The sequence below is a fragment of the Castor canadensis genome, chromosome 12 (genome assembly GCF_047511655.1).
Source record: "Castor canadensis chromosome 12, mCasCan1.hap1v2, whole genome shotgun sequence".
Taxonomy (NCBI): domain Eukaryota; kingdom Metazoa; phylum Chordata; class Mammalia; order Rodentia; family Castoridae; genus Castor; species Castor canadensis.
In genome coordinates, this window is record NC_133397.1 from 2626787 (window position 1) to 2642983 (window position 16197).

General features: G+C 51.6%; 1 protein-coding gene across 1 annotated transcript in view; it reads left to right on the top strand.

The window, feature by feature from the left end:
* The window catches only part of Colec11 (collectin subfamily member 11), a 47840-nt gene extending 32364 nt beyond the window's left edge, over positions 1-15476 (top strand). The window contains exons 4-7 of the mRNA XM_074049092.1: positions 9565-9636; positions 12435-12488; positions 14282-14377; positions 14525-15476. Coding sequence (XP_073905193.1) covers positions 9565-9636; positions 12435-12488; positions 14282-14377; positions 14525-14916 — 614 coding nt within the window. The 3' untranslated portion in view covers positions 14917-15476. The remainder of the gene's footprint in view (positions 1-9564; positions 9637-12434; positions 12489-14281; positions 14378-14524) is intronic.
* Positions 15477-16197: the final 721 nt, after the last annotated feature.

Sequence of the window (16197 nt, forward strand, 5' to 3'; positions counted from 1 at the left end):
TGATTCCCACCCGATAATTAATGACTGGGAGGGGCGTCGGTGGTTCCCAGTCAAGTGAGGGTGGTTCCTCAGCCAAAGGATGGATAGTCTAAGGTGTAGTATTTTTCTGAGTCCCTAATTTAGCCTGCTTCATTACCATTGTGTGTGGGAGACACAGTCAAGTGTACAGTGATTTTCAGACCTTTCAAAAAAAAGAGTAGAAGCCGCAGACAGCCAGCATGAAACAGGTGGAGGGGAGCTGCTGGAGAAGCAGCTCATGGGTGGCTTGGTGAACTGTGGGCCCCGGTCCCAGGTGGGTTGGTCTCCCATTCTTAGGGCTCTGCAGAGCACACACTGAACACACCCACAAGGTCAGGGTCAGAATCACAGAAACACAGCAGCTGCTTAAGACACCCTACTGTCCGTGGCTTGGAGGCCCGAAGGACACTTCCCCTGAGGCCCTTGGGAGGTGGATCTGTGATCAGAACCTTTGACAGATGCTATGACAGATGCTTGGTGAGCACAACAGGTGGGTGGCACCTCATGTGTGTCATGGATTTTGAAGTCACAGATTAGTGGGAGAATTTACTGAGAGGTGACAGTAGAAGCAAAGGATGGGAACCTGCTAAGGGAAAAAGCAGATGACAAGGGATAAGTTGCTGTTGGGCTGATATGGGGGTGGGGACAGGCTTTTATGAGATTTCTTGGGGTTTTGCTGATCAGTGTTTCTGTTTTGTGGTCTTTGTTGATTGGTTGTCTCTTCCTCAGAGCATGGTTTGAATTTTGCACATATGGGAACATTCTTGGCTTTTGTTTCCTTATTCTACCTGACTGTTGGCATTTTGCTCCTGCCATGCCTCCTTCAGGGGAACTTTCTGCCATGCCTGTTCATTTCTTTATATATTTGATACCTCTGCAGCCTGTGGCAATGGGGCAGACCTATGTTACCTTGTGTCCCCAGGGCCCAGCCTGGTACAGGCACTCTGGTGAGAGCCCTCAAGCAGTCATTTGAAAGCTATCTTGAGATCTGATGTCTTCCATTATCTTTGGAATCTGTGGGTGTTCCTACCTACGGCTCAGGGCCCCAGGTCTTCATGCTTGACTCATCCCAGGTAAAGGTGTTGTCCTACTTTGAGTCCAGGGAGGAGGCCTGTGAATGGAGACTTCTGGCCTACATAGTGGGCTACATTCTCTGCTTGCAACTGAGTGGGGGGCTTTGCCTTGCCAGATGGGTTCCTGGAAACTGCCCTCCAGCTTCAGGAGGGCATCTGCACTTCTGTCCACAGGCCCAGGTGCTGCAGCTGCATGGCTGGGTCGCCCATCTGGGAGTGGGGAACAGGGTCTGGATAGCTCAGCTTTCAGGAATTGCAAGCTGGGTCCACCTGGGGCCTGGCCTGCAGGAAGGGCTGCCTGGAATTGGCTGATTTGCAAAGTGAGCAGCTCCCTGCCAGGGAGAAAGAGGTGCTGGTGGATTGTCTTTTCTGGAATAACAAAACTAGGCTGTGGGCAAAGCCATCAGGATGACCTGCTGTTCTTTGCTCTTTATTGAGACAGGAACAACTTCCATGTCTAACTCACTGGCTGTGTGGAGTGGCAGACACCTGCTAAGCGTGTATTGTCTCAGCTTTCTCAGCATCTAGTTCCTAGCCCTGTGCTGAGACTAGAGCAGGGTGGCCACCTGTGCCTCAGTAATAGAGGCTGGGGACCCTCCTGGCCCAGAAGGTGGAAGTGGCTGCATACCAGCGATGGGCTCTCTGTGCTCTGAAATGCACACATCATCTTTCATTAAAGATTGCTGAGAAAGCTGAATTCCAAGTGCTCCTTTCGCCCCATCTCCACTTCAGAGGACTGTGTGAGAGTGTCATTAAAATTAATAAGAATTGTGTTCCTGCTGTGAGCAATCCGCTCTTGCTCCTTGGCTCCTCGTGTGTGCGTGTCTGGAGGACAAATGAGAGCTGCCCCACTTCTTGTTAGTGTGAGGGAGGTGGATGGCAGGTGACACCAGCTTGAAGGCACAGGCTCTAAGTGTGACACGCAGCTGGCGGGGAGGGGCTCATGTTAGCATCTTGTGAGAAGGCATAGTGTCAGAGAGCACGAAGGCCTTCCTGGAAATAGGAAGGTGTTCCAGCTCTTGTTGAACCTGCTGTCCTTAGAGGACCCCCAGGTTTGTAGCCACACCACTCCAAGAAATGTTTGTAAGCTCCCATCTTTCTTTTCCCCAGCACACAGGAGACAGAATATTCCTCTCGCGAACATCAGCTTCCTGCAGCAGGTACCAGTGTGCAGCTGCAACTGTAGAGGGCCAGTGATAGGGAGAGCAGTGTCCTGGGTGTCCAAGTTCAAACCCAGCTCTGTGCTTACCAACTTTACAACCTGGGATTGTCTGAAGATCAAAGCTATGCTTGTGTACATATGCTTGCACACACATGTGCATGTAAGTTAGTATTTGTGTATGTGTGCCTTTATGCCTGTATGGATATATAGTATCGTACTCGTGTATATATGCATGTGGGTAGTATGTGTGTCTTTAATACATAGCATGTGTGTTTGCATTTACTGTATGTGGGCGTGTGCATGTATATTTGTATGTGCACACATGTATTCATGCATATGGATTTGGGTGTATGTATGTTTAATGGTGTGCACACATTGTATGGCACATATGTGCAGTATGTATATGTATGTGCACATGGATAGTGTGTGTCTATGTACGTATGTGTGTGTAAATGTACAGTATGCGTGTGGATGTGTGTGCATGTAGGTACAGGCACACACATGCATGCACATATGTAAATGCAGGGTTGTATTGTGTGTGTGCATGTTTGCATGCACATATGAGTGTGTGCATGCAATATGGATAGCTGTACTGGTGAATGCATGCTTGTATGTGTGATGCATCTGCATAGTGTGTATAAGTGTGTACATGCATGTGCATGTCAGTGTATATGCAGGCAGAGTATATGTGCATGCCTGTACACACATTTGTGTGGATGTCTTATGTATGCATGTCACATGTGCATCCATGAGACACACATATAGCATGTATATGTATATGCACACAATGACACATGTGCATGTGTATATGCATAAGCATATGCACGCATGTTTGTGTGTATGGTGTGCAGTACTGGGATTTGAACTCAGGGCCTATACCTTGAGCCACTCCACCAGTCCTTTTTGGTGAAGGGGTTTTTTGAGATAGGGTCTTATGAACTATTTGCCCAGGCTGGCTTTGAACCACAATCTTCCTGATCTCTGCCTCCTGAGTAGCTGGGATTACAGGCCTGAGCCACTGGCACCTGGCTGGAGTGTGGTTTTGTATCTCTGTGTATGCATATTGCCCAGCTGCAGGCGTGGCCCACTGGAGTGCTTGGTGCCCCAGGCTGTTCTTGTTCTGCTGAATCACAGCAGGACCGGTGGAGCCAGAGCTGTACATGGGGAGGCACTGGCTCCATCTTGCTAGTCCAGATCCTCCCGCAATGCCTTCCCGTGAGTGTGATCAGGTCTTCTCGTATTCTGAGGGGCTGTGGTCTAAGCTGTCAGTTTAGGGCAGAAGAATGTGGAATGACAGGAGAGGCAGGCCATCTGGCAGCCATCCCAACCTCCCACTGGCTAAGTGCCCTGGGTCATGGCCAACAGGTGCAGGTGGGCTCTTGGGGTTCTTCAGCCTCAGGATTCCTACCTGCTGAGCCCTGGAACTGCATGGCCACAAGCCTGCACGGGGCCTTCAGCCCTTGGTTCTTAGAAACACGGCCTTCCATTAGTTCCTGGGCCTGTGGAGAGTGGGTTTGCTTGCACTGTATGGGGACCGCACGGAGGCAAAGTCCCAGAGGCCAGGTCCCTGCCCTGCAGCTGAAGTGTGAGTTTTGTAACCCTGGGTATGGAGTCAGGTGAACTTGGTCTGAGTAATCACATCATTTGGTGCCTGCCCTGTGCTCTGAGCATGACTTTCTGTGTACGCCGATGCCCACAGTGACCTGAGGTTCTGAGTACCATTAGGACATCATTTACAGATGAGGGGACTGAGGTTCAAAGAGAATTATAACTTGTTCAAGGGTTTGTGGGTGGAGATCTGCCATTTGGGTCCAGGTCTATCTGGCTGCAGGGTGTGTGCTGGGAATCACTGGACAGTAGCCTGCACCAGCTCACTATGTGACCTGGAGTGGTCACTGTGCATTTTGACCTTACTTCTTTGCTGGAGCAGAGGAGTGCTGGGTCAGTCATCTCAGAAAATGCATAACAAATACGGCAAACTGGTGAGATTTATTTCCTCACAGTTGTGGAAGCTGGAAATCCAAGATCGAGGTCCGGCAGGGGCGTTTTCTCCTGAGACCCCTTTCTGTGGCTTACAGATGCCGCCTTCTTGCTGTGTCCTCAGGTGGCCTTGCCTCTATGTATACAGCCTGGTGTCTTCTCTTCTTATAAGGCCATCAGTCCTGTCAGATTAGGACCCACCCCATGACCTCATTTCACCTCAGTTACAACTTTAAAGATCTTGTCTCCAAAAGCAGTCACACGGCGGGGGGAGGGGTAAGGACTTCAGTATAGAACTTTTGAAGGGTCACAGTTCATCCTATTACAGGTGGCAATGAGAACAAAGTGGGGTTGAAATCAACAGACATGTGAACGTGCTTTCTGGGAGCAGCTTCCTGGGCATGTTCTAATGCAGCTCTTAATGGTGGAAAGTGAGCAGAACGGTCCTGGGCTTCCAGCACCTCTGCTGCCACCTTGCGCTTTCTCCTGCTGCCTTAAGGAGAAGGTTCTGGTGGGACCTCAGCCAGGTTGAAAGCAGCTGCAGCTGGATCTAGGCCAGTGCTAGCCAGTTTTGATGCCATTGCAATCACCCTGGGAATGTGTTAAAGTGCAGATGTGTGTGTGGCCATCCAGCCCTGGGGATGTCCATGTGGCTTGTTACACTTCCTGACACCCAGAGTCTCTTTCTATGATGAATAATTGCCACCTTGGCCATGCATGTCCCAGCTGCCATGCACCAGGTGCTTCTCTATTTCCTAAAGATCCAATGAAGGGACACTGCTGCCAGCCAGGACACAGCACAGAGGTGTATAGGTAAGTGACGAGGGAGGAACAAGCCAGCCTCAGAGCCTGTGCTGCCCACCAGGATGCTAGACTGCTGTTTGTGGTGGTGCAGAGTGGTGCTGTGGTCCCAGAGTCACTGAGCAAGTCAGGGGAGGAAGCCGTGGGAGGGGAATCGTTTATGTGCATCACTCACAGAGTCCTTTGTTGTAGGATTCCAGTTTTGCAGATGGGAAAACTGAGGCACAGAGAAATTAAGCAAGTCACCCAGGGTGCTCACCTCCTTGATGCTGGAGCGGAGGTACAGACCAAGGGCTGCCTTAACTTCCTGGATGTGGCTCCTCCCTTCTCTTAGCAAACCTTGGCACTTGTTGACTCTTTTTGGACCAATGACATCAGCATCAGGTGGGAACTTGCTAGAAATGCCCCATCCCAGGCCTCCTGTCCTCCTCTAGGGGGCAGGTCCCTGGGGGATTGAGACTTACTGAGGGCTGGCCAGCTGGCAGGGTTTGCCATCCTCGGCTTGGACTTAAAAGTTTGGCTGTTTCCAGTCCCTTGTGCTGAGCTGTTGTTGCCCACTGCCTCTCAGTTTGCATATTTTTACCCAGTTTCTCCTCACTCTGATGCAGGAACCATGTCCCACACTTCTCCAAGGGCAGGAGTTGAGCTCAGTCCCTAGCTGGTGACAGAAGCAAAGTGTCAGCAACAGCTCTGACTTCCTGCTAAGGTCTGCCTGGGTCCTGCAGAGATGGGCCCGGAGCCAAGTGCTCTCAAATCATTCCCAGGTTATGGCTTGCTAATGATGGCAGGATATGCCCTGGCTCTTACTGCACCCTTCAGCTGATGGAATGGAGTGTTAATTGCTTGTTCTGTTGAGGTGGGAGATCTCACAGGAGGGAGAAGCACCGGAAGATGGCAGCTGCTTCTCCTCCAGCCTCTTCATCTTTGTCTGTCTCTCATCTTGGGGGCCTGACCTTCTCCAGCTGGGTAGGAGGCCAGGAAGGTGAGGGCTGTTGTGTTGCTTCTCCTCTCCCACTTGAATGAGCTACGCATCTCTTGGGGCCTCAGGGAGAAATGATCCCAGTGTGAGCAGGGGACCCCTAATTCTCTTTCCAACTTTTTGGGGGGATTTTCTCAGCAGACAGCAGACTTCTTATTTAAGGGGCCCCCAAATTCAACCTTCCTTACTGGGGAGTTTCATTCTCCCTGTAGGTTTGTGTTTTTTTGGCAAGGGTGGGCAGAATTCTCAGGGAATCAGCTTTGGTTTTCACTGTTCAGCTCAACAACCCTGTCTGGGACCACATGGGAACTCAGTGGTGCCTGGGTGTTGGGAGCAACCCATCTGACTGATGTCTTACATACTGGGTCTGTGGAGTGGAGTGTAGGCTCCCCCCTCTTCCCCAGCTTGGGGACAGGCAAGCTGGCTCACTCTGACTCTGAGTTCACTGTGTGAACTTTGGTCAGTCCTTAGGTCTCTGGCCTGTGCCCTCCAGTGGAAGATATGGTTGGATTGGATGGTCTGTGGGGTCTTGTCCTGTTCTGGAGGTCCCTGACCTGAGGAGAGCACGGCATTGAGCTCGGGCTTATGAGCTTATGTGAGGGTTTTATGGCAGATGGCAGCTCCTCCCTGAGGGCAGCATGGAAATCACAGAAGCACCCTGAGATCCAGGAGAAAAAAAATAAGAAAAGATTGTTCGGATGCCCTTCCTCCGCTCAGCCCCCAAGGTCACACTGGAGGCAGCGCCAGGGTCTTTAGAAGAGATCATGGGGGAGCCAGGCATGGGAAAGTCAGGTTTGGGGGGAACATCGATTTTCCTGGAGCCCGAAGGCCAAGCTCATCTTTGACCTCTAGACCATGTTTATAGGGGCATGGAGTCCTAGCAATGCAGGTGCATGAGTCATTTTGGGCTGCTATGGCAAAGGCAAGAGACACTTAGCTTCTCACAGGCTGGAAGTCTTACATCGGGGTGCCTGTACTGCCAGGTTCTGCTGAGGGCGCTTCCTGGCCTGCAGACAGCTGCCTTCTCACTGAGTCCTCCTGAGGCAGAGTGCAGGACTCTGGTGTCCTCCTCTTCCTATAGGACTCTAGTGCCCTCCCAAAGGCCCCACCTCCAAATACCATCATGCTGTGGGTTTTGGGGGTACCGTTCAGTCCACAGCAGGGGGTGGTGGTGGCCAAGCCCCACACAGCAGCCAGCATGGGAGAGCATGCCACCGTGTAGAGCAACCCAGGCACACCAAGTATGCCTGGGGGACAGGCAGCCCTGGCAGAGGAATGGAGGCAGAGTTTAAATGTTTGGGGGAGGCCTTTGGAAGGTGTGTGAAAGTAGGTTTGCATTGCTCTGGGTGACAACCAGGCAAGGCAGCGGAAAGGGCGTTGCTACAGGTGAAGCAGAGCTGTGACCTCGGGATGGCTTCTTTTCTGCTGCAGGAGGGCTGGGAGGGTGAATGCGCCTGCCTGGCTGCTGGACTGAGAACTGATTTTGTTTTCATTCCTGCTCACTGCTCCACATTTGCCTGCTAGACACTCAGGCTGGAATCGAGGGCCCAGAGTCAGCACAGAAAAAAACAGCATCTGCCAAACCTTCTGGTGGGAAGAGCAGATTCGGTGATGGTCATCTGGCTGCTGTAGTGATGGGTAGCGTTGACTCCACTGGCTGATGACCCAGAGGTCGTTGGTGCTCCTCTCCCTGGTGTGGGGAGCAACTGTGCCTGATTTTACTGTGAGGCTCCACTCGGTTGTCTTGGTCTGGGCCTCTGCTTTCTCTGTTACCTCCTCTGTTCCTCAGCTCACTGCACAAGGGACTTCCTGTTGCCCGCCTAGGTGTTCTGGTCCTGCTCTTGTCTCTGGCTTCTCTTCTTTCTGATCACTCCCTGGGGGCAGGCCTTTGCACTGTCCCTTCTGTCCCCACCTTCTCTCCACTCCCTCAGATTCCTCGAGCTCTTCCTCCCATCTGTGCCTTCTCTCTACATGGCATCATCCACACCCATGTCTAGCCCTGCCCAGCTCAGCCCCCATCGCACAATCCACTGCCCTGTCCTTGCTGTCCCTTGGGAAAGGGAGCCTGGCATTCTTTTGCTCCATCTCCCCCTGCTTTCCCTGCCTCAGGACAGCTCGCCACCCATCTGGATTCCCAGGCCAGAGACCTGTGCCCTGGCACCTCACATCTGATCATTCCTGAGGTGTTCCAACTTTGCCTCCCAAACACCTTGCTAACATGATGCTTCTTTCTGTCCTCCTAGACACAGCCTTGTTTCCTGCCCTCTCCAGCTGGCCTCAGCCCCAGCCCTGGCCCACCTCTCCACAAGTGTGGCCTGGTGCCTCCTAAGTGGGAATCCAGTCTCATCACTCTCTTCTTCCCAGCTCTCCACTGGATCCCACAGCTCTGCAGATGCATCCCACCTCTCTGACACCTTCCTCAGCCTTCTGTGCTCAGCTCCTCAGACCTTTTTGCCTCTCCTATGACTGCACTTCTTCCCTGTGTTGCAATAGCACCATTGTCCACCTACTTCCCCAGCAGACTCAGACCTCTTTTGCTCACAGCCCAGCACCGTGCTCTTGGTGGGCACACAGTGAGGCTGCATCAGCATCATGATGGACCCCCCAGGCCCCGCCCTGCCCCCCCCAACTCCAGGCTGCACAAAGTCCCAGGAACCTACACCAGATAAACCTGGCCCTCAGACTGGCAGACCATGGCTCTTGTGCTGGTTCTACTGTGTTGTGGCGTTGAGAAATGTCCTCTGCCTTAATTTGCTCTAGGACTGGGTAAAGATGGCCATTTTCTGCCTTAGTCCAGTGACCAGTCCTATAGGGTCATGGCGAATGTGAGGCCAGTCACTGTGCCATCTTATAGCAGATGAGAAAAGAAGTGACAGACAGGGTAGGACACCCTACGTGACCATGGAGTACTTCTACACCCTGTTAACATGTGCCAGCGGGAGCATGGAGCAGGCCCTTTACTGTAGAACTGACCAAATTTTGAGTCATACGAGAAAGCAATCCCAGGGCACTTCTCCTCAGCTCCCTCCCTCTCCTGCAGAGTCACTTTTAAATGCAGCACAGAGGAGCCCAGGGCTTTGCTGACTGACACATGCCCTGAGTTTCCAAGGGCACCAAGCTGAGTTGTGGAGCTTGGGTTTGGTTGGTTTGGGTGTGTGAATAAAAGCTGTGAAACACTGTCATGCTGGGATGGAGGACAAGCATCTGTCCTTCCCTTTGGTAGTCATGGAAGAGTGTGGGCTTTGACTGAATGCAGCTCTCAGGGGTTCTCCCCTTGTCCTCCTCCTGTTTGTGGTGTGTATGACTTTTAGGCGAAGCATGTGTTCCTTTAGAAATTATAACATCAGATGACCTGTGGTGAACACTGCAGTGACAATTACATATATGACCTTGAAGAGCTTAAGAGCTATAATTTTTTTAGTTGTGTGTGTGTGTGTGTTAGATTATGTTAGAAAGGAGCCATGTTGGATCACTGTGTGTGTGTGTGATAACGAGGAGGTATGTTGGATCACCTGTGTATCAACCAACTTTGGTCTTACTGTTTTCTACAGGTGACGTGGGGGACAAAGGACAGAAAGGCAGTGTGGGCCGCCATGGAAAGATTGGTCCCATTGGAGCTAAAGGTATTTGTGATCAATTCTTGCCTCGATTCCCATCAGGTTCATGGCAGAGTGATTGTAGACTGAGCCATCTTGCTGGTGGTCTTATTTGTTTGTGTGGGATTTGAGGAGTTGCTGGCTCTGTGCCTTGGGCTGCAAGACCCTTCTTCTTCTTTCTTTTTGCAAGACCCTTCTTCAGCTACATTTTCTTAACAAGCATGAGGGAAAGATATGAGCCTAGGAAGTAACGATGAACCATGATAGGAAGCCCTTTATCTTTCTCCTGGCCTCTGTTTCTCAGACTTGTGAGACGATGGGATGGTTCTCAGCTGGGGCAGGGCACAGGGTGGCACTAGTAGGTGTGAGAGCAGTCACCCTGGGGTAGGTAACACCTGCTGCTGTGTGTAACTCACACTACCTTGGGGAGGTGGGCGGGCCAGGAACCACTCTCCCCATGCCCTGGGTGGTTACTCTAGGCCCCTCTCGTGGGCATTCAATCAACAGTCAGGCTCTGGGCACCTCATTTGATCCATGCTAGACCTTGAGGGACATAGCAAGATTGGGGAAAAGGAACCAGCGGTCACTGAGTTCTCTGTGTGATCTCACTGAGGTCTCCTTGCAGTCCTCTCACATGCTGGCTGTGAGGAGACTGAGGAGGGGAGGCCAGTGGCTGGCGTAGAGCTGTTCTGAGGAGCAGAGGTAAGGAGGGAGTTTGGCTGTGGTCTGCCCAACTCTGGCACCCAGTTCTTGTACCAGAGTGGGTCAGCCCAGACAGTGAGAGGTCAAGAGTTTGAGCTGGGAGTAGGTTTGGTGGTTTGTTTTGATCTACAGCCATAAACCTTCTGCAGTCCCATCTGTCCCCATAGGAAGGAGCCCTTGGCCAGGAATGTCAGGGAGGCTGGCAGTCCACAACTCAGGCAGCTGTGTCTCTCCTGGAAAGCCCACGGAAGCCCTGTGGCAGGCAGTTGGTTCACAGCACCCAGATAAGTGCAGGATGGTGAGGGGCTTGCTTCCTCCAGGAAATTTTACAGAACTCTGGTGAGATAGTGACATAAAACTCACCATCTCTTGAAGTTAACTGTTCACAAATGCCAGCCTTGATCCCGAAGAGCTATGCACTCTAATCTGGGGCCACTCACCAGTCAGCCAGTCACTTTATTGTTCCTTTGCTACTTTAAACCCCAGCTGCCTTTTGACTCCTTGTAGTTCTGTTGATGTGTGAGTAGGCGCTGCCCAGCTCCTAGTCAAACTTACTGTCTTTATAAGGAAACTGGCCCTTCCATGAACGTTGCCAGCAATATAAAGTGACCTCTCCTCATCTGTTTGGATTGCAAGCTAAAATGTAGAATCGGCTTTATAATTATCACATGGATGTTATCCTCATGACCTTGAAGTACAAATAGAATAAATTATATTCTATTCTGCAAAAGCCCCCCCAAAAAAACCCAAAAAAACAAACCTTGCCATCTCAGCTTTTCTCAGTGCACAATTCCGTGGCGTTAGGTACGTTTGCAATGTGGTGTTGTCATTACCACTTCTGCTTCCAAAATTTTTTCAGCACCCCAAAGAGACACTGAAGACGTTAAGCAGTAACTCTTCATTCCCTCCCACACCTGGTAACTCCTGTCTGCATTCGGTCCCTATGAATTTGCCTGTTCTAGAATATCATACAAGTGGAATCATAGCATTCCCTTTGAGTGTCTTATTTCTCTTAGTGTAATGTTTTCGAAGTTCATCCATGTTGCAGTAGGTGTTGGAATCCACTCTTTGCCGCCCCCCATGGCTCTTATTCTTTTTTTGGAATCCACTCCTTATTAAGATTGGATAATATCCGTCACGTGCATTCATCTCATTTGGCTCACCCACGTCTCTGCAATGGGGGCTGCTTCCACCGACTGGGGCAATGAGGATTGGTGCACAAGAAGGAATGTCTCCTCAATATACAACAGATGTCAGTATCCACACTGACAGCCCCCAAGAACACCATTATTTGGTCTTGCTTATTTGATTTGCCTTGGCTTTGAGATTATCATCTGGGTCCTTGTTGGATTGGACTTGCAGACATTTTCAACCCCCCCAGTGTTGATCAAAGAACACAAAGGGATGAGTTGAACAGCGCCCACCAAGCTCTCGTCCCCAGGCGAATGAACCTGAATCTGCAGTTGTGGAAGTCTCTGCCTTTTGCAGAGTCACTAAGGTCCTCCTGGTGCGAGGAGGGATAATGTGTTCAGAATGTACACATCTCTAAGGAGCCATCTGTGGCATGATTTCTCAGTAGCTAGAGAACTTTGTTGCCTTCACTTCATTCAACTTCATCGTGAGACTATAAGTGGAGTCTACTCTTACTACTTTTTTAATTTTTTTGGCGGTACTGGGGATTGAACTCAGGGTCTGACACTTGTTAAGCAGACGCTGTACCGCATGAGCCACTCGCCAGCCCAGTGTAGTCCATTTTTCCTGTGTTGGGCTGTCCCTTTATCCACACTGCTCCCATTCTGTGTTTGTCTGGATTTTTCTTGGGAGGAAGGACATGGAGGGAGCTGGCACCAGCCGGTTGCCATTGGCTCTTGGTATGAAGGATTCCTGAGCTGCTTCTGCAAGGTGTTCTGTGAAGTGCCCTGGTTCCTCCAGAACTGAAGCCTGTGAAATGCTTGTTGTGCTCATTTTCATGAACAGAGCCAGAAGAGCTAGCTCAGAGCACAGTTCCCTGTGCAAAGTTAGGCCTGGAGAGATCCCAGGGCGTTGTGTATTAAAGAACCTTGATACTTTCACCCCTATGGAGCATATCATCTCTGCTTAGTGTCTTTGCTTTTCTTTTCCAGGTGAAAAAGGAGATTCTGGTGACATAGGACCCCCTGGCCCTAATGGAGAACCAGGTATGGCATAAAGGGCCCAAGGATTTTAAGTAAATCTATTGAAATTATCCTTCAAAATGTAAATCATTAAATAAAAGTGCAGCGGGTTGGAAAACAGGGAGTCCGTGTTTTCCTTGGTAGACCTGCTGCCTGTGGGATTTTTCAGTCTCCGATCTTTCCACGGGAATGTTTCAATGCTCTTCCATCTGTCTGTCTGCCTTGTATTATTATATTTGTATGTGTGATTAGGCTTAGCTCTACCTGCTCTAAGGTGCGTGTTCCTCACTTTTAACACATCTCTGGGATCCAGGATCTCCCTCTTCCTCTATCACTTCAGTTCTTAGGAACCACACAGTTCTGGACGGCTTCCTCCTTCCCCCACCCTTCACTGAGAAGTCTTCCCTCATAAGCCACGAGCCTCTCAGAACAGTTATGGGCACAGAGCTCAGTTTTCCTATTGAGCATCCATTCTCAGTGCTGAATGACCAGGACATGGCACATGTCCCATTCCTTCTGCCAGCTCTTCCCGTCATTATTCACTGTCTCCTTCTTTGCCAAGCTCCCTTTGCAGCCCTTCTGCTGCCTGCACCCAAATCCTGCCTTCTCCACATGCTCTCACTGGCCAAGGCAAGGAGCACCTGTGAGTCACAGTGTCCTTGCACGTGTGGCAGGGACAAGAGCAGTGTGCAGACATGGGCTCCAGGGCTCATGGTCCATGTGCAGAGTAGGGATGACAGGAGCATGCAGACACAAGCTGTGGAGTTCATGGTCGACTGACAGGAAGCAGGGCCTGCAGGGCTGTGTGGCTTACAGTCCACCTGCACTAAGCATTTTCATTTATCTGCTGTGCTGAAAAGCTTGTGTGATTTGAACTGTTGGAACATGGTTTTCCTGTCTCCTCTCCTCTCCTCTCCTCTCTCACTGCATCAGGACCCCTCTGTTTTCCTCCCGCATGCTAGCCAGATGCCATCTTCATCTCGAGTCCCTTGCTCTCTATCGGCTTCCTCACAGCATCCTTAAGCGCACCATGTGTTTCCTGTCTTAGGCAAAGCAGGACAGTTCTCTTTCCACCCACTCTCAGACTTCTGACCGTTGGCCTCTCTGCTGCTCCACATCAGATGTCTTGAGCTCTTCACTCAGAGTGTCCATCACTCCCCACTCACCACCCACCGAGACATCCACGTGGTCCCTGTGAGGGGCATGCTGGGTCCTTCAGCAGCACCTGGCCCTGGCTCCGTCATGTCCTCCCTCCTTGCCAGCCCTGCTCTCTGGGCTGCCTCCCGGCTGCTCTGAACTCCCTCTGGCATTTGTCTGCATTACTCCCAAGCATGAGCAGACAGTGCTGAAACTGCTCTGTGTAGACGTCCACTCTGACTCCACTTGGACATGTCACAGGTTCCTTCCAGGTGACACCAGCCTTCCCCAGACCCCCTCATGAATTGCAGGCATTACTTCTTGCGAAGTTTCTCCACCAGACAGCGCCGCCTCCTTCCACGTGTTCTCCCAGTTCCCTCAGTGTCCAGCAGTCAGGGGTCCTGCTGGTTCTTCCCCTCCACTGCCACCACTCGAGGCCTCACCCCAGCATCCCCTCAGCAACTGCTCTGATGTCCAGCGTCCTCTCCATCCTCTCTCACCCTGTACCTCCACCATCCTGAGTGACACAGTAAAGACACAGATCTGATCTCTGGTCTCACTGCTTCCCCCGCCTCTAGGCCCGCCCTGTGCATCTACTGAGGGGCGGCCATACCGAGAAGGGAGGCTGCCCCCTTCTCTCCCAAGCCCAGCTCCCTGTGTAACGGGTCTCGTTCCCGCAGGCCTCCCGTGCGAGTGCGGCCAACTGAGGAAGGCCATTGGGGAGATGGACAACCAGGTGACACAGCTGACAACGGAGCTGAAGTTCATAAAGAATGGTACGTGGGACTCGGGGTGTCCCTGACCCATGCCTCCTGCCTCCCTGCGCTCCCTGCATGCCGCCGCCGTGTCTGTGGTCATTGTGTGCAGTAAGTTTGCTTCTAGAAATGCAAGTGCTCGCCTTTCAGCACTGCCCTCCCCCGCAGCTGTCGCCGGCGTGCGTGAGACAGACAGCAAGATCTACCTGCTGGTGAAGGAGGAGAAACGGTATGCAGACGCCCAGCTGTCCTGCCAGGGCAGGGGAGGCACGCTGGCCATGCCCAAGGACGAGGTCGCCAACGGGCTGATGGCTGCGTACCTGGCGCAGGCCGGCCTGGCCCGTGTCTTCATTGGCATCAATGACCTGGAGAGAGAGGGCGCCTTCGTGTACTCCGACCGCTCCCCCATGCAGACCTTCAACAAGTGGCGGAGTGGCGAGCCTAACAACGCCTATGACGAGGAGGACTGCGTAGAGATGGTGGCCTCGGGGGGCTGGAACGACGTGGCCTGCCACACCACCATGTATTTCATGTGTGAGTTTGACAAGGAGAATGTGTGAGCCAGGGTGGGCTGTGCTTGTGGGGGGCCAGCCTACCGAACCTCACCTTTGGCAGCAATGTTAACAGACTGCCTCCCAGACAGCGGCCAGCCAGCGACCAGTGAGCTGCCCCAGCACTGGAGAGCCAGGTCGGCTAGTGCCAGCTCCACCAGAAGTGCACAGGTCCACTGGTGGAAAGGCTCCTGTGTGGACCTGAGAAGAGGGGAGCAGTGCTTCTGGGTGCTATTTCTGAAGAAGTGAAGTTTGATTATCTGTATCGTAGCTCAGATGTTCATTATGGAATTATCACTTACACTCGCTCTTCCATAAGCTCTTGCCCTGGACCAGGTTTAAGATGCAGTCTTTAAATACTGCGATGCACAGCAAATGCACATGATGGTGGTGGGGTCTGCTTTTCATTTCTGTGTGGAGGAGAATCTACTTAGCAGTGACCAATCTTTCTAGAGATTATCCTAAAACATAGCTTCATTTTCACTATTATCCAGGTAGAAACAGCTTTGCTTTGCCTCAAACCCAGATTTCAGGAAGACAGAAATAAATTCTCTGAATTTATTCCCTACTGTGGAATGGGAGGCGTCATTTTGTTCTCTTACCTTCTTCAATGCTTATCTGTTGGTGCATGACAAATCACCCCGAAAGCTTAGTGACTCAAGACGGAGGCGTCTGTGGATCAGGAACTTGCCCAGGGCAAGCTGAGTTCCTCTCCTTCATGGACTCTTGCAAGCAAGAACCAAGCAGTAGCCACGTGGTTTTGGCAGGGTTCAACTCCTTGGGGCTGTAGGACTGAGGGCCTCCATTTCCTCTCTCTTTTGGTGAGTCTGGGGTTTGAACTCAGGGCTTTACAAGCAAGTGTTCGCAAAGCAGGCACTCTACCACTTGAGCTACATCTCCAGTCCATTCTGTTCCGATTATTTTTTGGAGCTAAGGTCTCACAAACTGTTTGCCTCCACTGGCCTCGAACCACGATCCTCCCTATTCCAGCCTCCCAAGTAGCTATAATTACAGGTGTGAGCCACTGGCACCTGGCTCGGGCTTGGTTTATTGATGGCTGGACTTCAGAGGCCTCTGCTGGTTCCTTGCCACACAGCCTCTGCATGACAGAGCAGCTCCACATGGCAGTGGCCCCCTTACAGCAGCAAGAAGAAGAGCCAAAGAGAGAGCTGGCAAGACCTTGGATTGACCTTGCAGCATCTTTGCTGTGTTCTGTTCATCAACAGTGAGTTGCCAGTCCACCTGGGCTGGAGGAGCAATTATCCGGGGACCATGGGGGGCTGCCGCAGT